General features: G+C 40.2%; 1 protein-coding gene across 1 annotated transcript in view; it reads right to left on the bottom strand.

The window, feature by feature from the left end:
- LOC136857510 (sodium-coupled monocarboxylate transporter 2) overlaps window positions 1-17723 on the bottom strand; it is a 210890-nt gene extending 193167 nt beyond the window's left edge. The window contains exon 1 of the mRNA XM_067136219.2: window positions 17603-17723. Within this exon, the coding sequence (XP_066992320.2) occupies window positions 17603-17604 (2 nt within the window). The 5' untranslated portion in view covers window positions 17605-17723. The remainder of the gene's footprint in view (window positions 1-17602) is intronic.
- Window positions 17724-18022: the final 299 nt, after the last annotated feature.

Here is an 18022-nt window from a genome sequence, read left to right as displayed (position 1 = left end):
GTCACGGATAGCCACCAATTGGGACGAGAGCATATTAATGCATAAGTAAAAGAGTGAAATGAACTGAATACCCAGTGCAATTCATAACTGTTCTCTCCTGGACGTCGTTAACTTCTGTGGCACGTTTCCTAACATTCTGGGTTAAACTCATTATTATTATTATTATTATTATTATTATTATTATTATTATTATTATTATTATTATTATTATTGTAACCAAGGTTGAGATTTACAAAACACAACTTTATTATTCGCTTCAAATGCAAAATACACTATTTACACAAATAAAATGAAATTTAACTTGAAGCAAAATGAATTAGGAATCTTGAGAAAGAGTCTATCTTTTGTACACTATATACAAGTTTGCAGTATTTACATCCACTACTATCTCGAAAAGATAGTCCTTGTGATAGCAAAGTCGATAGTCGAAAACTATCAGAAGTACTGACATAAATGTTTTGGAAAGTCCTTCCTTGCTGAGTTCATAAAAGCAAGTTCAATGTTGGAAGAATTCTTACTTGGCGAAACCAAGGGAGTTTGCATTAATTAGGGAAATATAACGGTATGTAATAGTATGACTGGATATGGGCAGCGGAAGAGGAGCGGTGACCAGAGGTGAGACCTCGTACTGCCAGAAATTCAGTCCACCTGGCCGAAGCACATTTTCAAGAGGAGTAGCCTCCGTGCTCGACGTAGGGTGTATTCTGGAGCTGGACACCGGGGCAAGTGGGCATCAGGACAGGCTGGGAGTTCCTCTTTATAGTACACACACGACTGTCCAGGCACGCGCACTGAGGGCTGCGCGTCGAGGCTAGAAGAATGACACTTGGCGCGCGTGTAGCTGGCTGGCGGAGCGAGAAGGGAGCGCCGGACATACAACAATTATTATTATTATTATTATTATTATTATTATTATTATTATTATTATTATTATTATTATTTCTTTCTTAATCACGTTACCCTCCAGGGCTGGCTTTTCCCCCGAACTCTCTGAGGGATCCCACCTCTACTGCCTCAAGGCCAGTGTCCTGGAGCGTGAAACTTTGGGTCGGGAGGATACAATTGAGGGAAGGACCAGTACCTCGCCCAGGTGGCCTCACCTCTTATGCTGAACAGGGGCCTTGTGGGGAAGATGGGAATATTGGAAGTGATAGACAAGGAAGAGGGAAGGAAACGGCTGTGGCCTTAAATTAGGTACCATCCTGCATTTGGCAGGAGGAGAAGTGGGAAACCAGGGAAAAACTTCGAGGAAGGCTGAGATGCGAATCGAAACCCCCTTCTACCACACGTGCCTGGAGGAGAAGTGGTAAACCACGGGAAAACGAGGATGGCTGAGATGCGAATCGAACCCCTCTCTACTCAGTTGACCTCCCGAGGCTGAGTGGACTCTGTTCCAGTCATCGTACCACTTTACAAATTTCGTGGTAGAGCCGAGAATCGAACCCAGGCTTCCGGGGGGTGGCATCTATTCACGCTAACCACTATACTACGGAGGCAGACTATTTATTTATTTATTTATTTATTTATTTATTTATTTATTTATTTATTTATTTATTTATTTATTTATTTATTTATTTATTTATTTATTTATTTAATTAATTAATTAATTAATTTCCACGAGTTGGAATTTGTAACTCTACGATGTTCCATATTAAAGAGCATTAAGGAAGTTGTATAATGTATTATCATGAATTTATTTATTTATCTTCCAAACAACCGGGCGAGTTGGCCGTGCAGTTAGGGGCGCACAGCTGTGAGCTTGCATCTGGGAGATAGTGGGTTCGAACCCCACTGTTGGCAGCCCTGAAGATGGCTTTCCGTGGTTTCCCATTTTCACACCAGGCAAATGCTGGGGCTGTACCTTAATTAAGGCCACGGCCGCTTCCTACCCATTCCTAGGCCTTTCCTATCTAATCGTCGCCATAAGACCTACCTGTGTTGGCGCGACGTAAAGCAAATAGCAAAAAAAGTATCTTCCAAACGTTTTATCTACAATTCATAGACTCCAGTTAGCCCCATGCACACAAGGAAGAGCACTGACATATTTCGGCTAATCTCTGTTTCCCATCTGTGAACGCACATAATACTAAATAGTGTTGATCACAAAATTGACTTTAAATATCAGTAGATACCGATGAGTGAGACGAAGAGTAATATCCTGCAAATTTCACATCTCTGAGGTGAGTCCTCCTGCCTAGCGCCCCCACAATATGAACAAGCTGGAAATATTCAAAATTGAGCGGGGTGACTAGTTAACGAACAGAACTACCACCCATTAAATATCTGCGTAAATACGCATCCAGTCAATCTGAACTGTCCTTTCCAGCTGCATTGCTGCTCTGCGAATAAAGCAGGAGGTGTATCCCCGTCCCCTACTTTAAAAAGAACAGCTGCCTACCTTACAGGGATTTTAGTGCCGCCTTGCTCGGATTTTGAGCATCTTTCCGGCTGAAATGAAACAGCTGTTCCTTCTTGAGTTCTGTCGCAAAGTGAAAACAACGAGTTGACAAAACGGATAGAGTGAAATGGAGTATGTTTTATATTGGATGAAAGAGAGATGTGCCTGTATGTGTGAGTGCGAGTGAAAAAGAGACAAAAGGGACCGAGTGTGGATGAGAGAGAAATAAAGTATGCACGTGTGGAGTGAAAGAGAGAGCTAATGAGCGAGTTACATGAATTTATTTGACGTATTTCAAGTATTGACATTGCAAAGTAAAAGCAAAAAGCAAAGTCACCTCCGTACAGGCCATGAAGGCCCTTGGAGGAGTAGAAAGTAAAGGCTTCCACCATTGTTAACCTCGGGACGTGATGGGGTAGAGTGGTTAGCTCGGTCGCCTTTGCCCCCAGGAATGAACCTGGTACTCATTTTTGGTGTAGATTGAGTGAACCTCAGGGCCATATGCACTTCCGGAAGTGGAAATCTCGTTTCTCGGGGATTCGAACCCACGTCCTTCCGGGCGAACCGAGCATGTCTTTACCGCCTCGGCCAGGCAATCCTTCATTGACATAGAGTATCTGTAAATAATATAACATTACTTATTATTTTTTATTGATATCTTTATTTGTGGCGAAGTTAGGTCTCTTGGCCCTCTCTTACACTTAACCACATTATGCGGCTTAATACTGAATACAAACTTAATATTCAAACTTAACACACTGTATATAATATAATATAACTTAATATAGACTAAAACTAAAAGATTACATCCTAAGTCTATAATTAGAAAAATAAATTCAATAACTACTCTAGGTGGAATTCATATAATATAACAGTAATTTATGTAAACTTTTGGAAACTATTTGCTACAGACATTCACTTACACATTCACACATAACTACATGATATAGCCTACGTATTCAAGAATAAATCTTTAGACTGTCTTTTGAAGGTGATTAATGAGGAACAATTTCTAATTTCAGGAGGTAAAGTATTCCATATTCTAGCGCCCGATACGAGGAAAGAATTACTAAAGGCAGATGTATGATGTGGAGGTATTGCAATTGTTGACCCAGATCGCGTGTCACGGTCATGAAAGGAAGATAGAAAACGGAAATTACTGGAGAGATATTCAGGTATATTTTCAGTAAAGAGTCGATAGATAAGGGTTGATACATGGTGATTTCTCTGCTGCTCTACTTTTAACCAAGAAAGTTGTGCATAAAAAGAGGATACATGCGAGGCAAAATTCAATGAAAAAATAAATCTAATGCAGGATTTAAAAGATCTCTGCAATTTCCTATTTTGTTCACTGATAGCGTCTAGCAACATAACATCACAATAGTTAAAAATGGGAAGTATCAATGTTTGAACCAGTTTTATTTTTAAGTTGAGAGGTAATACGGTCTGGTGAATCTTAAGGGGATGAAGTGATGACTGAACTTTCCTGCATGCGTTAGTGACATGCTCATCCCAGTTTAAAGTTTCATTTATAGTGACTCCAAGGCTTTTTACTGATTTACAGAATGGGATAGCAACGCCATTTAGTTGAATGACTGGAATTTGTAGACTATGTAAATGGGCAAGTACTTAGTACTTAGTACTTAGTATAATCATTAGAAATGGAGGCAAAAATGTGTAAATCAGGTTCACACAATCTTATTATTCCAACCATAAATTGCATCAACATTTTTGAAAACGTATAATAATAATAATAATAATAATATAATAATAATAATAATAATAATAATAATAATAATAATAATAATAATAATAATAATAATAATAATAATTCGTGAAACCGTGCTACTCACCTGCATTCGCTATAAGTAGGTCGGATATCTTGTCTTGATATGACTGTCGTAGTACTATTGTTTTGCCTCCTCTTTTCAATAGTTTTCTGAACTATCAATACCGGTAATTTAGTTTATAACACTCGCTTCCATGCAGTGTTCACCGTGCTTCGACTATTCGGGCGTATCTGGACTTTAACATTTACAAACGATCTTGCCCTAGGTAATGCACCATACAATTGGCCGTGGCTGAATAATGTTTTGGGATAAATAGACTACCCACTTTCAAGAGATTGTCCCTGCGCTTTATTAATGGTCATACAGAAGACTAGTCGACTTGATACCTTTCCATCTGTACGTACGTAGACTGTTTTCTCTTAGTAGCATGTAAGTTATTAGGAACCACCTGCCAGCTGCTGAGCCTGTTCAGAACCTGGGGAAGGTCAGAGAATCAAATAGTATCTAGCTGGGAATATAATTCTTCAGTAATCAGAGGAAGTGTATACTAAGGATGGAAATCACATATATCAGAATATTAATGAAAGTGTTAGTCGCTTAGCAACCTGCTAAGTACAGAATGTATCGCGGGCTAGGGTTTGCCTTCGACTGTAATTACTGAAGTTATCATTTAATGAATTGATTTCATGATTACTTGAAGTTGACCTATCAATGTCTCTTGATTCACCGGCAGATAATTCTGGAGAGAATTAAATAGAAATGAATGTAATTAAATGGAAATGTATTCCCACAATAATATTTTATCATGTGGGAACGTATTTATTTTCAAAGTGGCGTATATTGTGATTACAATGGCATCAAAAAGTTGTAGTAATTTCCAAAGTGACACAACTCCTCCATGTTTTAATTTCCAAAATGCCGCTACTCCACATGCTCAATAGCTCGGCGCACACATATCACGTGACCACTTACTGATTGTGGCGGGTATCTGTTCTTTTGCTCGTGATTTTGTAGTGTGCAAACACACCCTGCTGAAAAGAGGTACGAAATTGTTGTTTATTGAAGGGGAACAAGGACCATTGTGCAATATATTCAAAAAAGGTAAAGTCAAGTATATTAACGCCTCCTCGATAAACTGGGTGTAAGTGAAGGACATCTTACCATAGCATTTGACGATACAATGCTCTCTTCAACTTCAACTGCTGAATATTGAAACCCACAAGAAAAACATTACGTCCTTCAACTCGAATGTAGTATATTTTTTAAAAAATTTAACTTGTGAGTTGAGCGTCTGAAGAGTATGGACCAATAGGTCCTTCCAAACTTTTCCCCCCGAAAATTTGTGTTTCAAAAATACGAGACAATCATCTTTGTGTTTGATTTCATTCATATGTTAGGCTTTGATAAACTAAATTTATGTTTTTTACATTGCAGGCATTTTTATTTTCTATTCACATTATATCGATGGCTTACTTCTAAAACCTCGTATCTCCCAATCCACTTCCTATTCATTTTCTTCCTTAAGACTCGTCACGCCTCCCAGTCACATATGGATGTACAGTCCTTCAGAACAATTTTCGTAGTGTTCATTTTCCTATGGTTATGTGCAAAGGAAAATGAACCTTAACGTTAAACTGTAGGAGTGCTTAAATTCGCCATGAAGACAACATCCCCACAATACGGTATGCTAAGGTCCATTTTCCTTTACACACGTGCACAGGAAAATGAACACTACGAAAAAGGTTGTGATGGATTGCATATAAATATGTGGCTGGGAGGCGTGACCAGTGTTAAGGAATATAATGGGTAGGAAGAACATTGTAACATACGAGGTTTTAAAAATAAGTCGACGATAAGCCTTTCAAATCGGTCCAGTACAACGGACAGATGGATTTGGAAAAGCTATTTAGTAAACTCTCATAATATGTAGAAGATAATGATAATAATTTATTTTACAACTTCCGTAATTCCTTTTTCTCTGGTACTAGTTGAGTTACAAATTCAAACTCTTGGGTGGTATGGTGGGCGAGAGTTGAACAAAAAAATGTTTCATTTCTTTTTCCTCTTCCTTTTCTTCTTTCGTTATGACCTTTGTAGTGCCACGGGCAGGTCTGTAATGGTTTGGGTTTTCTTCTCTTCCTCCCAGAACCTCTTCATCCCCTCTCTCCTCTCCCGTTCTTCAACTGATATTTTCAGTACCTTCTCCTCTTGTCTCCGCCACTTGTGCTTCTCTGCCTTATTCCTGTATCATTCTCTGTCACTGAGCTCTGGCATAATGATTGGTGTATATTTATTTCCCCAGTTCTATGTCCTGTCCACTTTGATCCCCATCATACCCCAGACAACCCACTTAGTTCCCGTATTTCCTACCCTTTGTCTCCCTTACTATCCGTGTCCATCCTTATCACATGTCAATCAAATCTTGCTCTTTTGGGTCTTATTTATTCGGAGATCGTCCTCATGTTTCGGTACAGTTCATCGCTTGATCTTCTAATGATAATAAATTCTAATGATACTTGCTTTACATCCCACTAACTACTTCTGCGGTTTTCGGAGACGCTGAAATGCCGGAATTTAGTCCCGCAGGAGTTCTTGTGCGTGCCAGTAAATCTATAGACACGAGGCTGACATATTTGAGCACCTTAAAATATCGCCGGACTGAGCCGGGATCGAACCTGCCAATTTGGGGTCAAAAAGCCAGCGCCTCAACCGTCTGAGCCACTCAGCCCGGCCCCTTGATCTTCGTTCCTGTCTTTCACCCCCTCTTTCGTCCGACTCGTTGGCTGAATGGTCAGCGTACTGGCCGTCTGTTCAGAGGGTCCCGGGTTCGATTCCCGGACGGGTCGGGGATTTTAACCTTCATTGGTTAATTCCAATGGCCCGGGGGCCGTGTGTTTGTGCTGTCCCCAACATCCCTGAAACTCACACACCACACATAACACTATCCTCCACCACAATAACACGCAGTTACCTAAACATGGCAGATGCTGCCCACTCCCATCGGAGGATCTGACTTACAAGGGCTGCTCTCGGCTACAAATAGCCACACGAAATAATTTATTTATTATTTATTTATTTATCTCCTCTTTCTGTCCCCAATATCTTTCTCGGAATTTTACGTTCTCTCTCCAGTTGCTCTGCCCGATGTCTTTCTAGTCTCAACGTCTCGGCCGCGAGTCCTCACTGTTACCTTGTATTGCCTGAGCTTTGCGCTTGTTGAGGTAATATGAGTATCGTCTGTAACAATGCGATTTACTACACGACCATTTTGTGGTTTCACTGAATTAGGGAAAATTACCTCTGGTTCATTATTCTCTCAGTGGTTTCTGCTGACAGTAGAAGTCCATGAAATAACACACGAAACTATTTCCTCTCTTTCTCCCCTCATGATTCCTAGTAGAGCGTGTTTCGGAAGAGTATAAAAGCAAGCAAACAGAGAAACTCAAATTACTTAGAGGGATCGTTGTTCTGACTCTAGAGATCTTTGAAAGGAGGGTCTGGTTGGAATAGCCTATCAAAGGATATCGATTTAATGGACTTAAAACAATCCTTGAAGTTTTGGCTGTTTGACTGAGTGCACACCAGAAGAGATAGAATATCAGGAGACAAACACGTCGGGCACTAAATATCTCGATCCATAAAGTCATAGACAGGCAGACCCCGTAATTTCGTCTTATTCTGGTTAATTTTGGCTTCTGAAGAAGACGCTGGGTTGTATGTGCTGTAGCCCACCTGGTGCTTATGATTGTTAAGGTGTGAAGTCTATATTGCCTGACACCATGGTTAGTGGGTTCGAGTCCCGCTCGTCGAAACAAATTTGACCATCAGAATGTTGGCTGGCAGGATAGAAGAGGGTGGTGCTATCACTAGATTGCGTGCCAAAAGTCTGGATTAAATTTCAAACCTCTCCACCGTGTTCATCTGTAGTAAGGATATATGACACTGTTGAAGGTGATTCGTCCGTCGGATGGAGAGTAAAACCTTTAGCAGACCCCTTGGTGTTATTTGACAGGAGTAGGCTACTTGCCGACACCGGATTTCACGCTTTCCCTACCCCATCATCATCACCGTCCGACATCCAGATGCATAGGTCGCTCATGGAATCAAATATAAAGACCTGCACCAGGCGAGCCGAACATGTTCTCGGACACTTACGGTACTAAAGGCCATACGGTAAGTAAAAAGATATCTGCTGTGTTTGGATTGGAGGTTTTGCGGCTGGATTGTCTTCCTGAACGGAGGGTTGTGCCTCTTTCTGTGGTGCTGCGTATTGTGTGTAACACTCAGCACCGGAGACATATGTCACTAACATCTTCGACCTGCCCGGAAGTCAGTCAAAGAGTCGGACTGAAATAATATTTTACTGATCATCATCATCATCATCATCAGTCCAATTGTCATGCCAAGCTGATCGGTTGTTTGCAGCCCTTTTCATTGCTATGTAATTTCCCATTCCGGTATTTTCCTGGATTTACTTGAGATATGTGTACGTTGGTCTTCCTCTAGGTCGCTTTCATTTGAGGTGAGAGATTAGCAGGTTACAAAGTGCTTCACCTGCCCTTCAAAGAGTTCTGAAACCTTCGGCAATATTTGTCAAAGGCTGAGAATGGCGTAAGGTGTGGTTCCAGTAAGAAAGGCGTATTTTGCGAATCATTTCCATCTCTCAGCTCTTGTTATCAACTACCGTAATACAATATAATGGAATGATTACGAGAAAACTGTACGAAAGGAAATTCCTATAAATATGTACCAGGCGGCCCGCGAGCCCCACCATTTTTACTTACAAACGTCCCGCATGCACTAGTCTTGTATGGAATGCCTAACCTCTTGTTTTCGAAGGAGCACTACAACGTGCTGTATTTCGGATGTTGTGAAATAAAAAGCAGTAATTTCACTGCACACGTTCCATAACAGAGTGCATTTGTAAATACGCCAAAGATGCGGAAAAGAAAATTGAATTTATTAATTTATGCACGTGCAGACATTCCACTCTATAAAAGAGTTTTTTGTACGAAACAAACACTAATACTGTTCGGCTAAATACGTGTGAAGAAGGCAGAAGTCTGTTTGGAAACTCTTGTCCATACCGTCTGCTAGCTTCGGCTGCATTGCGACCAGGTTCTTCATAGGTTAAAGTGATGTCTGTGCATTCGTCGTTGGTGAACACTCTAGCCATCGCCAATATGCAGCCAGCAAATGTAGTGCTAACCCACCATACACCAGCCTAGTACTATGAGGTCGAGAATGAAGTTTACTAATGCAAAGGGTAGCGCTGCGGAAGATGCTGCGAGCGACCATACGGTTGTTATCTCTTCATATTCTGACGTAACCCGGCTGCTGGTAGTAGTGCCCCTGTAAAAATCAGTAGATATCCCATTCATCACTTGTGCATGCGGGACATTTATAAGTAGAAAGTATGGCACACGCCTGATATATTCACATACACGTATAACAGGTGTATGCATAAGTTCGGCTTCCAGACACTTCGCCCATTTTATACCATGCCAGAAAAGTCGCTTGTCTTTTGCGGCAAACCATTCGTCGATCTATTTTCCAATTTCCTCGAAACTCCTGAAGTGCTGCTCTGCGAGCGCGTGCCCCATTGATACGAAGTGGCGATAGTCAGATGGCGCCAGGTCGGGGTCGTACAGCGGGTGCGGAAGAATGTTGAATCAAAGCGATTTCAAGGCGTCTTTCGCTGATTTTACTGTGTGAGACGAAGCATTGTCGTGTAACAAAATCATTTTGAGAAGTCTTCTAGCCCATTCTGGTCGTCTTTCGATCAATGAGTGATTTGTCATTTGTTGGCGATAGCGTTGTGCATTAATGGTTTCTCCGGGCTTCACCTGCAATTCTTGTCTTTGCACTGACTTCCACATTGAAATCACCATGTTTAAATTGTCGAAACCATGTTATGATCGATGGAGCGTGTTTACCATGTGTTTCTACCAGCAAACGATGACTTTCCAAGCCTTTTAGTTATTAAATGAGGAAAGCAGTGTGTGCCGAAAATGTTATTTTTCAGGCACAAGCGTGGATATGATCACTGAACGATCCAACACAGAATCTAGTGTGTGGTGGATTGAAATTGTGTGTGTTGGTAGGTTAATGTCAGACGAAAAACTGACGTATGTGTCAAAATTCATAGTCTGCGTACTGTTCGATGGTGCCGTCTCTTAGTGAAATCGGAAAAGACTTATGCATACACCTGGTAAATGATAATAAATACCGAGAATATACACAAATTCAATTAATTGCACTTGGTAAAATAGTTGAGTGGTCTGTAATGACCTAATGTAGAGTCGCCGTGGGATGATATTAGTAGACGTATGAGCTTGAATGTTGTTTCTGAAGGTGGGAAAGATCTTAATATGAGGATGTATTTGGAATTCAAGAGGATATACTGGGATAACGTTTCATTCATAGGAAGAGGCATTAATAAATGGAATAATATTTCATGCGACGAGTTGGATTAATTTTCAATTTCTTTGAAATAATTTAAGGAAAGACTACGAAAATAATAGGTATGGAATCTGCCATTCGGCTACGCCCTCATTGCAGTTCAGCAGAGAAATCGAATATTGCATTAGTAAATTACGAGCTGATATGTTATTTAGAGTATACGGAAAATTATAACACAAGTTTTGGTTACAGTATTTAAATATTATTTGCAATTTTTATGATTAAATTGAAAAGCACACAATGTGCAGGAATATAAACTTTTCCGCTTAATAATTTTGTCAGAAAACAAGAACTCTTCGGGCACTCTTCACACTATCGGCACATGGTTCAGTTCGTGGAAACTGAGTACAACACATGGCTTTTGATGGAAACTACCGACCGCTGCTCGAGTCACGGTATTCCTGAGATCGAAACAACTTTGGCACCAATTGTCTGTTCACATTACATCCGTTGTATAAAAGTCACTCCAAATGTCTGTCTTCCTCGATTTGAATTAATGTATATTGTAAGAGTCAAACAATGTCGTAGGACCTCAATGATGAAGTTCTCCAGTCAATCCATATACAAGTCTTGAGGGTGTTTGTTTCACCGTTTCTATCTCTTTTAGGTCTTTCTTTTTCAGGAAGATTCATATGATTTCAATGCCATAGGTCACGATTGGTGTAATTTTTTGACGGAAATGCTGTTTTTATCGATATTTGACTACGATGCCCTTTCTTGCTATTATTACTGCCAGGGTCCTTTCTTTTACGTGAGCTGTAAATGTAGTCCCATTTTTCTAGAACATCATTACGAGATATTAAAAGTATTTATATTTCTTAAAGGTGAGCCTTCGTAACTGAGTGTATCTGTTCCTGCTCGTCTTCCTCCCCTTCTTAAAACCATGACTACTGTCTTCTGTTGTTATGCAATTTGGATTTACGTAAGTTGTCATTATGGAACTGGAATTTGGAATCCACACTGGAAGATTCAGATAAATGTCATGTCATGTCGTAGTTCCGAACACTAGCTTAGGTCCCTACATCTCAAAACTAGCACGCACGTACTCGTCATGGTATCCTATGAGAAATTGCTATTGTATTTTGACGTGAATAAATTCAAATATGTAAGGTACACTAGTGTCCAAAAGTTAGACATAATCACTAAACGACGCCATACCGCCTGATAAGAATGTCAGACGGATTGCTGAACAAACGGAAGCTGAATCACACACCATATGTCACACAACTTGTTCAAACAAACAGTATCCGTAAGGTTCTGATAGCTAAGGTACACTTTTAGCAACAACTAAAAATCTTGACAATGCCTTGCACAACAAAATATGCCGTTAATAGGGTGTACGATTACCCATAACGGCCACACATGCTTCGCAGTCACGTGGCATGCTCTCCATCAGACGGTCCAAGAGTGGCAGTCGATCCCCTTCTTCCGAAAGGGCAATGCGAAGGTCTTGTAGGGTCCTTGATGGAGGCTGACGGGATGTAATTCGCCTCCCCAATGCATCCCAGGCATGTTCCATAGCATTCACACCCGCAGACCTCGCTGGCCAGTCCATGCGATGAATGTCTTTCCCAGCCAGAATTTCATTCACCAGAGCGGTCGGGCATTATCGTCCATTAAGAGGAAGTCTGGGTCAACCGCACCACTGAAGAGTCGAACATGTGGTCTCAGTACCTCATCCCTGTATCTCCGAGCGTTAACAGTGTTCCTTGGACTACCCATGAAAATGTGCAGGTCCGTACGGCCATTCAACATGATGCCGCTCAACACCATTGTGCCACCACCACCAACATACAGGTCCCGTTTCACGATGTTCCTTGGGTTCTATCGGCTACCCGGTTCTCTCCAGATTAATGTGCGAAGGGAATCGTTCTCCAGAATGAAGCGGGATTCATCTGTGAAGAGCACATGCCTCCATTCGTTCATGGTCCAGTTTCGATGTTGACGGTTCCACAGTAAACGGGCCAATCTCTGTGCTGGATTAAGCGGGACGCACAGCGCTGGACGTCGGACAAACATCCCTGCTGTTCTGAGCCTTCGGTAAACAGTTTGCGGGGAAACGGCAATGCCTGAGACGGCTGCAAGCTTCGTCGACAATTGTCTTGCAGGTGCACTCCGATTTCGTCGGGCAGTTAAGACCAGATATCGGTCCTGCTGTGGGGTGGTTACCTTTGGTCGAACTGGTATTGGCCTACGACTAACATCTCCTGTGTCTTGAAATCATCTCCAAAGCATGGAAATGACACTTTGTGGCACATTCAAGGATACGGCGACTTTGGTCTGTGCCTAACCTGCGTTCTGGCGGCCGAGTATTCTACCGTACAAAACGGGGCCCAAATGGCGTCGTTGTGCCATTATGTTGTCACGTTCACCACGAAGCTACACTGCGCATACTATAACAGGGTAAGCACGACTGAAGGAATATGCGGTGCAGGCACTGGCTGTGTTTACCTTGCGGTTACGCCGCTAGTCAAAGCAGGGAACACTCCTTTCCTATATAGTGCGAACACATAAGGTTGGCAGGTGCATATGTCGTGCGATTTGCTGTCTATTTATTGTTCCCCTGCTTACTCGTAACTTATGCTTAACTTTTGGACACTAGTGTAGATGGATGACTTAACAATTTGTTACACGATCCATCCATTATCTAAAGGCAAAGCCACATCCCACGCCCTTCAGCATTCCTTTTCATCGTGACCCAGTTGAGTGAATATGTTCCTAAGGTATGAGGACAATATGGAGAAAGTTGTCATGTCGTAGGACGTGTGCAAGAAATTTAGCTTTCCTCTGCTCTATTGAATAAATTAAGGTTCGTTTCACATTAACGTCATTCAAGATTTGGATATGAGTCTTCTTTTCTGTTCAACTCGTCCCTGTCAGTCTTTTACAGAACCACATCTCCGCAGCTTCTTGTCTTGATTGTGCTTGTTTTCCCAAAGTCCAGGCTTCACAACCGTACGTTAGCACACTCCAAACAAAGGTTTGAACAAATTTCTTCCTATGAGCTTATTTAACAATAGATATTTTCTGCTTTGAAAAACTTGTTTTGTCATAGGAATTCTTCATTTGACTTTTGTCAGACACAGATGAACATTGGTAATAACACTAGCCAGTTAACAAAATTCTTTAATCTGATCTATTTTTGCACAGCCTAATTTAATGTTTGTTTTAAATTCAGTCTTCTCCTTCTGAACGACCGTCATTTTCGTTTCCTTTGTGTATATTTTTTGCCTAATCTTATCTAAAGTGTTGTTTAATATACCGAGCATCCTAGTCGTTTTGTGCTCTGAATCAGCTATCAATTCAATATCATCTGCAATGCGAATACTATGAATTCGTTTACCACTAAAATACATCCCTTTGGTTTTTTCTTTTACTGTCCTAATAGCGAATTCTATGAAGATATTAAACAGATAAGGCGATAATGGACAGCCTTGCCTAACTCTTCCTCTTATTCTTCCTTCTCTTGCCATTCCATCGATGTTTATTTCTGTTCTTTGGGCTTTATACAGGTTAAAAAGCAAACATCTGTCCTTCAATCAAGACCCAACGTTCTCAGAGTTTATAATAATAACTTCCAGTCAACCCTGTCGAATGCTTTCTCTAAATCATCACAAAACAGCAATGTTTTTCTATCGCTCCTCAGGTTTAACGTTCCCCGTACCACATCAAGCTCTAGCACAACATTTAAAAACCCAGTAGCAAGAGCTGTGCAGCTTGTACGACAGCAGTATCCATAAGACGATGATCAGGTGCCAATAATTCGGCGGCGACTGCATGGATGGTCTACCTCCAGATGTCTCGGTCTTCAGCTACATAATTCAGATCTTTCAGCGACATGCTCATGTTGGATTTGATGGAGTCTATCCGTCTCTATGCTCGTATCCGAGGCCCCGCCACCTTCCTTTTACAACGAATCAGAGCGTCTCATAATGTGTTCAAAATATGACAGCTGTAAACTTGTAATGATTGCCTCAAGTGATACATCTGGTGCGATCTTTGCAGTGACCCATACATATGTCTTCTTGGCTGTCCAAGGGATCTGCAATATCCTTCTGCAGCACCAGAACACAAATGGATCAATATACTTCCTATCCATATGAACAAGAACCTAAATTTCTGTACTACTTTCCACTTTCAGAATTAGCATTAGCCGCACAGAATTGCTGTCCATCCCTAGCATTGTGGTACAATTTATAAATTATGCTGATGATCGTGAATGATATGCAATGTTTTGTGAAATACAAATTAGTTCTGTATGTATGGCATCCTGTCTCTTTCCTTTAATATGTAACATCTGGGCCTAACGTGGGTAGTGTTTAAGTTAAGGCTGAACTTTCCTGCCAATGTACTCTTAGTTTGGTTGTAGTTCAACAGGTAGGTACAACAGACCATCGTATTAAAACTGCCTCTGACACAGAAGTGCGTACGAAACGGAGATGTGTTAATTTATCACTGCCGAACCATTGATACACGCCGAAGATTACTGAAGGTGCGCTGGGATGACACAGTGGATGTCAGTACAGTGAATGGTGGTCAGTTCGTTTCAACAGCGGCGAAAATGCGGTGCAAAACACAGGAGCGTAACAAACCCGCCTGCCGAAATAAACATTCCGGCCCCTCAAATGGAATGTAAAACCTAAGAATAACTTATATAAATGTAATTATAGCAAGTAGAACTAATGCATTTATTTGTCATCATATGAACACAGGGATTGTAAGATTATCTAAAATGAACATTATAATAGATATTACTCGACTGACTCCCGTTGTAATGGCTAAGCTGGTGAACTGTAAACGAAACCGTACACCACTTAGATATTCGTACTTAAAATTGGTTACATTTTTCATTAATTACTTTGTAACTGATACTGAAGTCACAGTTATAATAAGTTATTCGATTACAAAACAGAAAAGTACCGTATACGAACAAATTTAAATCAAAAAGTGTTGAAATAACGTTTGAAATGATCATACCCCAACAAGCGCATTTTAGCCATGGTGTATGTACACCATGCTATTACTCTCGCGCAAACCGGTGGTTACGTATTGAAAATTAAATTGCGAGAAGCTGGATATCGCAAGTATCAATATTCATCTACTTCCTTTAAGACTTCATTTCCTTATCTAGTATTTTCTGGAATGTATGAATTCGACTGTACTCAATTACTTTGTTTTACGTTTATTTATTTTCATCTTGTATTCCAAAACTGTGTCCATATCATTCAGCAAGATCTTCTGCAAACTCAGGTAGAATAACAATATCACCGGCAGACCACAGAGTTTTGAATTCCTGTCCTTAAATTGTGAGCACAAGCACTTCAATAAACAACTAGAATAACGACTAATTTGGTTTCCGATTCAGTTAATTAGAATTAAGTGGTTCGTCTTCACACTTCCTCGCGTTAAAAATCGGACCTGTTGTGATTATATTAAGAAATGTTAGTACTTCTGAAGGTATTTAAGGTGTGAAACGATATTTACGAAATACGCCTGACAACAGTCTAGACTTGAAATAGTTACCGGTAAAAGGATATGTCGAGCAATTATGATTACAGTCATCAATCAAACAGCAATAAACAGAGAATTCTCCTTCTTTCAACAAACGGCAGCTACCTATTCGTCATGGTATTCGTATGGCGATTAACAAAGCTCAAAATTTAGACCATGTTGGTGTCTAACCTACTCAGTATTTACTCAAGATAAGTAACATACTGCAATGTCTTGAGTGCGTTATTTCAATTAATATGAAAGTACTACTTATAGGTCGTACTACTCCCAATGTGGTGCCTTCAGGCAAGCAATGCAATGTTGAAAACGTCCTTGGAATATGAGTTACGGATTTTAGGTAAATAAAGTTGACTTATGAGAAGATTTTCCTTATTTATTCCTAAAAATTACAGTCCTTTCCTTAAACATCGTTAACCGGACGATTAGATGAGCAGTTTGTGGTTTTTTTCCTACCACTACGAGCGCCAATGTGAGTCAATGCATTGTTTCACATAAGCACCACTGCGAGCGCTAATGTGAGTCAATGCAGTGTTTCACTCAAGCTCTTATTACTACATTCGGTGCGTTCATTGTTCAAAAAATTAAAACACGCCTCGGGATACTGAACCTAGGAACACATTACACAAAGAATTAGGTAAATAAGTTAATTTGATTAGGATTTGAATAGAAAAGGAAATGAGTAAAAAAGGATTTTAGGCTGCTTTTCTGGAACTGCATTTACTCCGGAAGTAATTTTCGAAATCTGTTCCTTTTTAGTATAATAGGGCTGTCTATGATTCACAATTTAAAATCTTTTCTGGATCTTTAGCCCTTCAATTGATGAAATTGCTTAATTTTACATTTTTCGTAGAATGGGGACTCCTAATTTGTCTGCTAAGTATTTTAAACATTAAAATAACATTGGATGTAGTGATTCCCGGATTCTTAACTTATCATGTATAAAGAACTTATCGTATTTCGCCCAGAAAAAACGCGATGGGATAATATTTCAGCTTAGAGCTCTGACCAGAAATGTTTTAAGGTTCAGTAATGTATGAACGAATCTTCGATCTGTGATATCTGTGCTGTGGGTCAGTATTTCTTCCCCCAACGTTGTCACACAAGGGTATTTCGAGGCGCAAATAGGATATATAATTACAAATATTTTGCTTACTTTTCACGATGTAAAGAATTCAGTTCGCCGACTTTCGATAGCAACTTCTAATCTCTATTAAAAATCAATAAAAAATTATAATGTGACTTTTAATAGTTTAGAGAGAAGTTTTAAGTTTGAAATTAGCTTTGACTGCCTTTATTTAGATATCCTCCAGAGTGACATTTTTATTAAGCGGTCACTTAAATCTCGCGTCCGTGTTAGTGGAAATATTTCCGTTGTTAGCAGGTAAAATCTGTGAGGATGTATTTTGAATATACGTTTATTGTAATGGAACGAAGTACTCACATGTTGTCGGCTGCTGGGAGCTGGATGTTGTCGGAGGACCTGAGACGTCCCAACTGCACAGCATTGCAGGTCCTCAGCTCCTTATCAGTGACTTGCTCTTGTTCTTAGCATGTGTTCGCACTATTGTTATCTTCTGTTTGAATAATCGAGTTACAGGATCAATATAAAAGCATGAAGATCCAGAAAAGGCCGGTTCTCTGTTCAGATGTGGAATACATATTCATGCGAAAGAATAATTCTATACTAGTCGAATAAGTTTGAGTGTTTACCAAACTCCAACCGTGTTTACTTTTCTGGTAAGGTACAGCTGCTTTGCTCTTTATTCTTATATTAATCTAAAATAAATAGCATTAACCTAAATAAAATAACACTTTTGATTGTACTTTCGCTATTTTCTTTTAAAAAAATGTCTGTGTGCGT

This window comes from Anabrus simplex, chromosome 1 (assembly GCF_040414725.1).
Source record: "Anabrus simplex isolate iqAnaSimp1 chromosome 1, ASM4041472v1, whole genome shotgun sequence".
NCBI lineage: Eukaryota > Metazoa > Arthropoda > Insecta > Orthoptera > Tettigoniidae > Anabrus > Anabrus simplex.
Note: the sequence above shows the minus strand (reverse complement) of the source record. Positions and strands in the feature narration are given on the sequence as shown.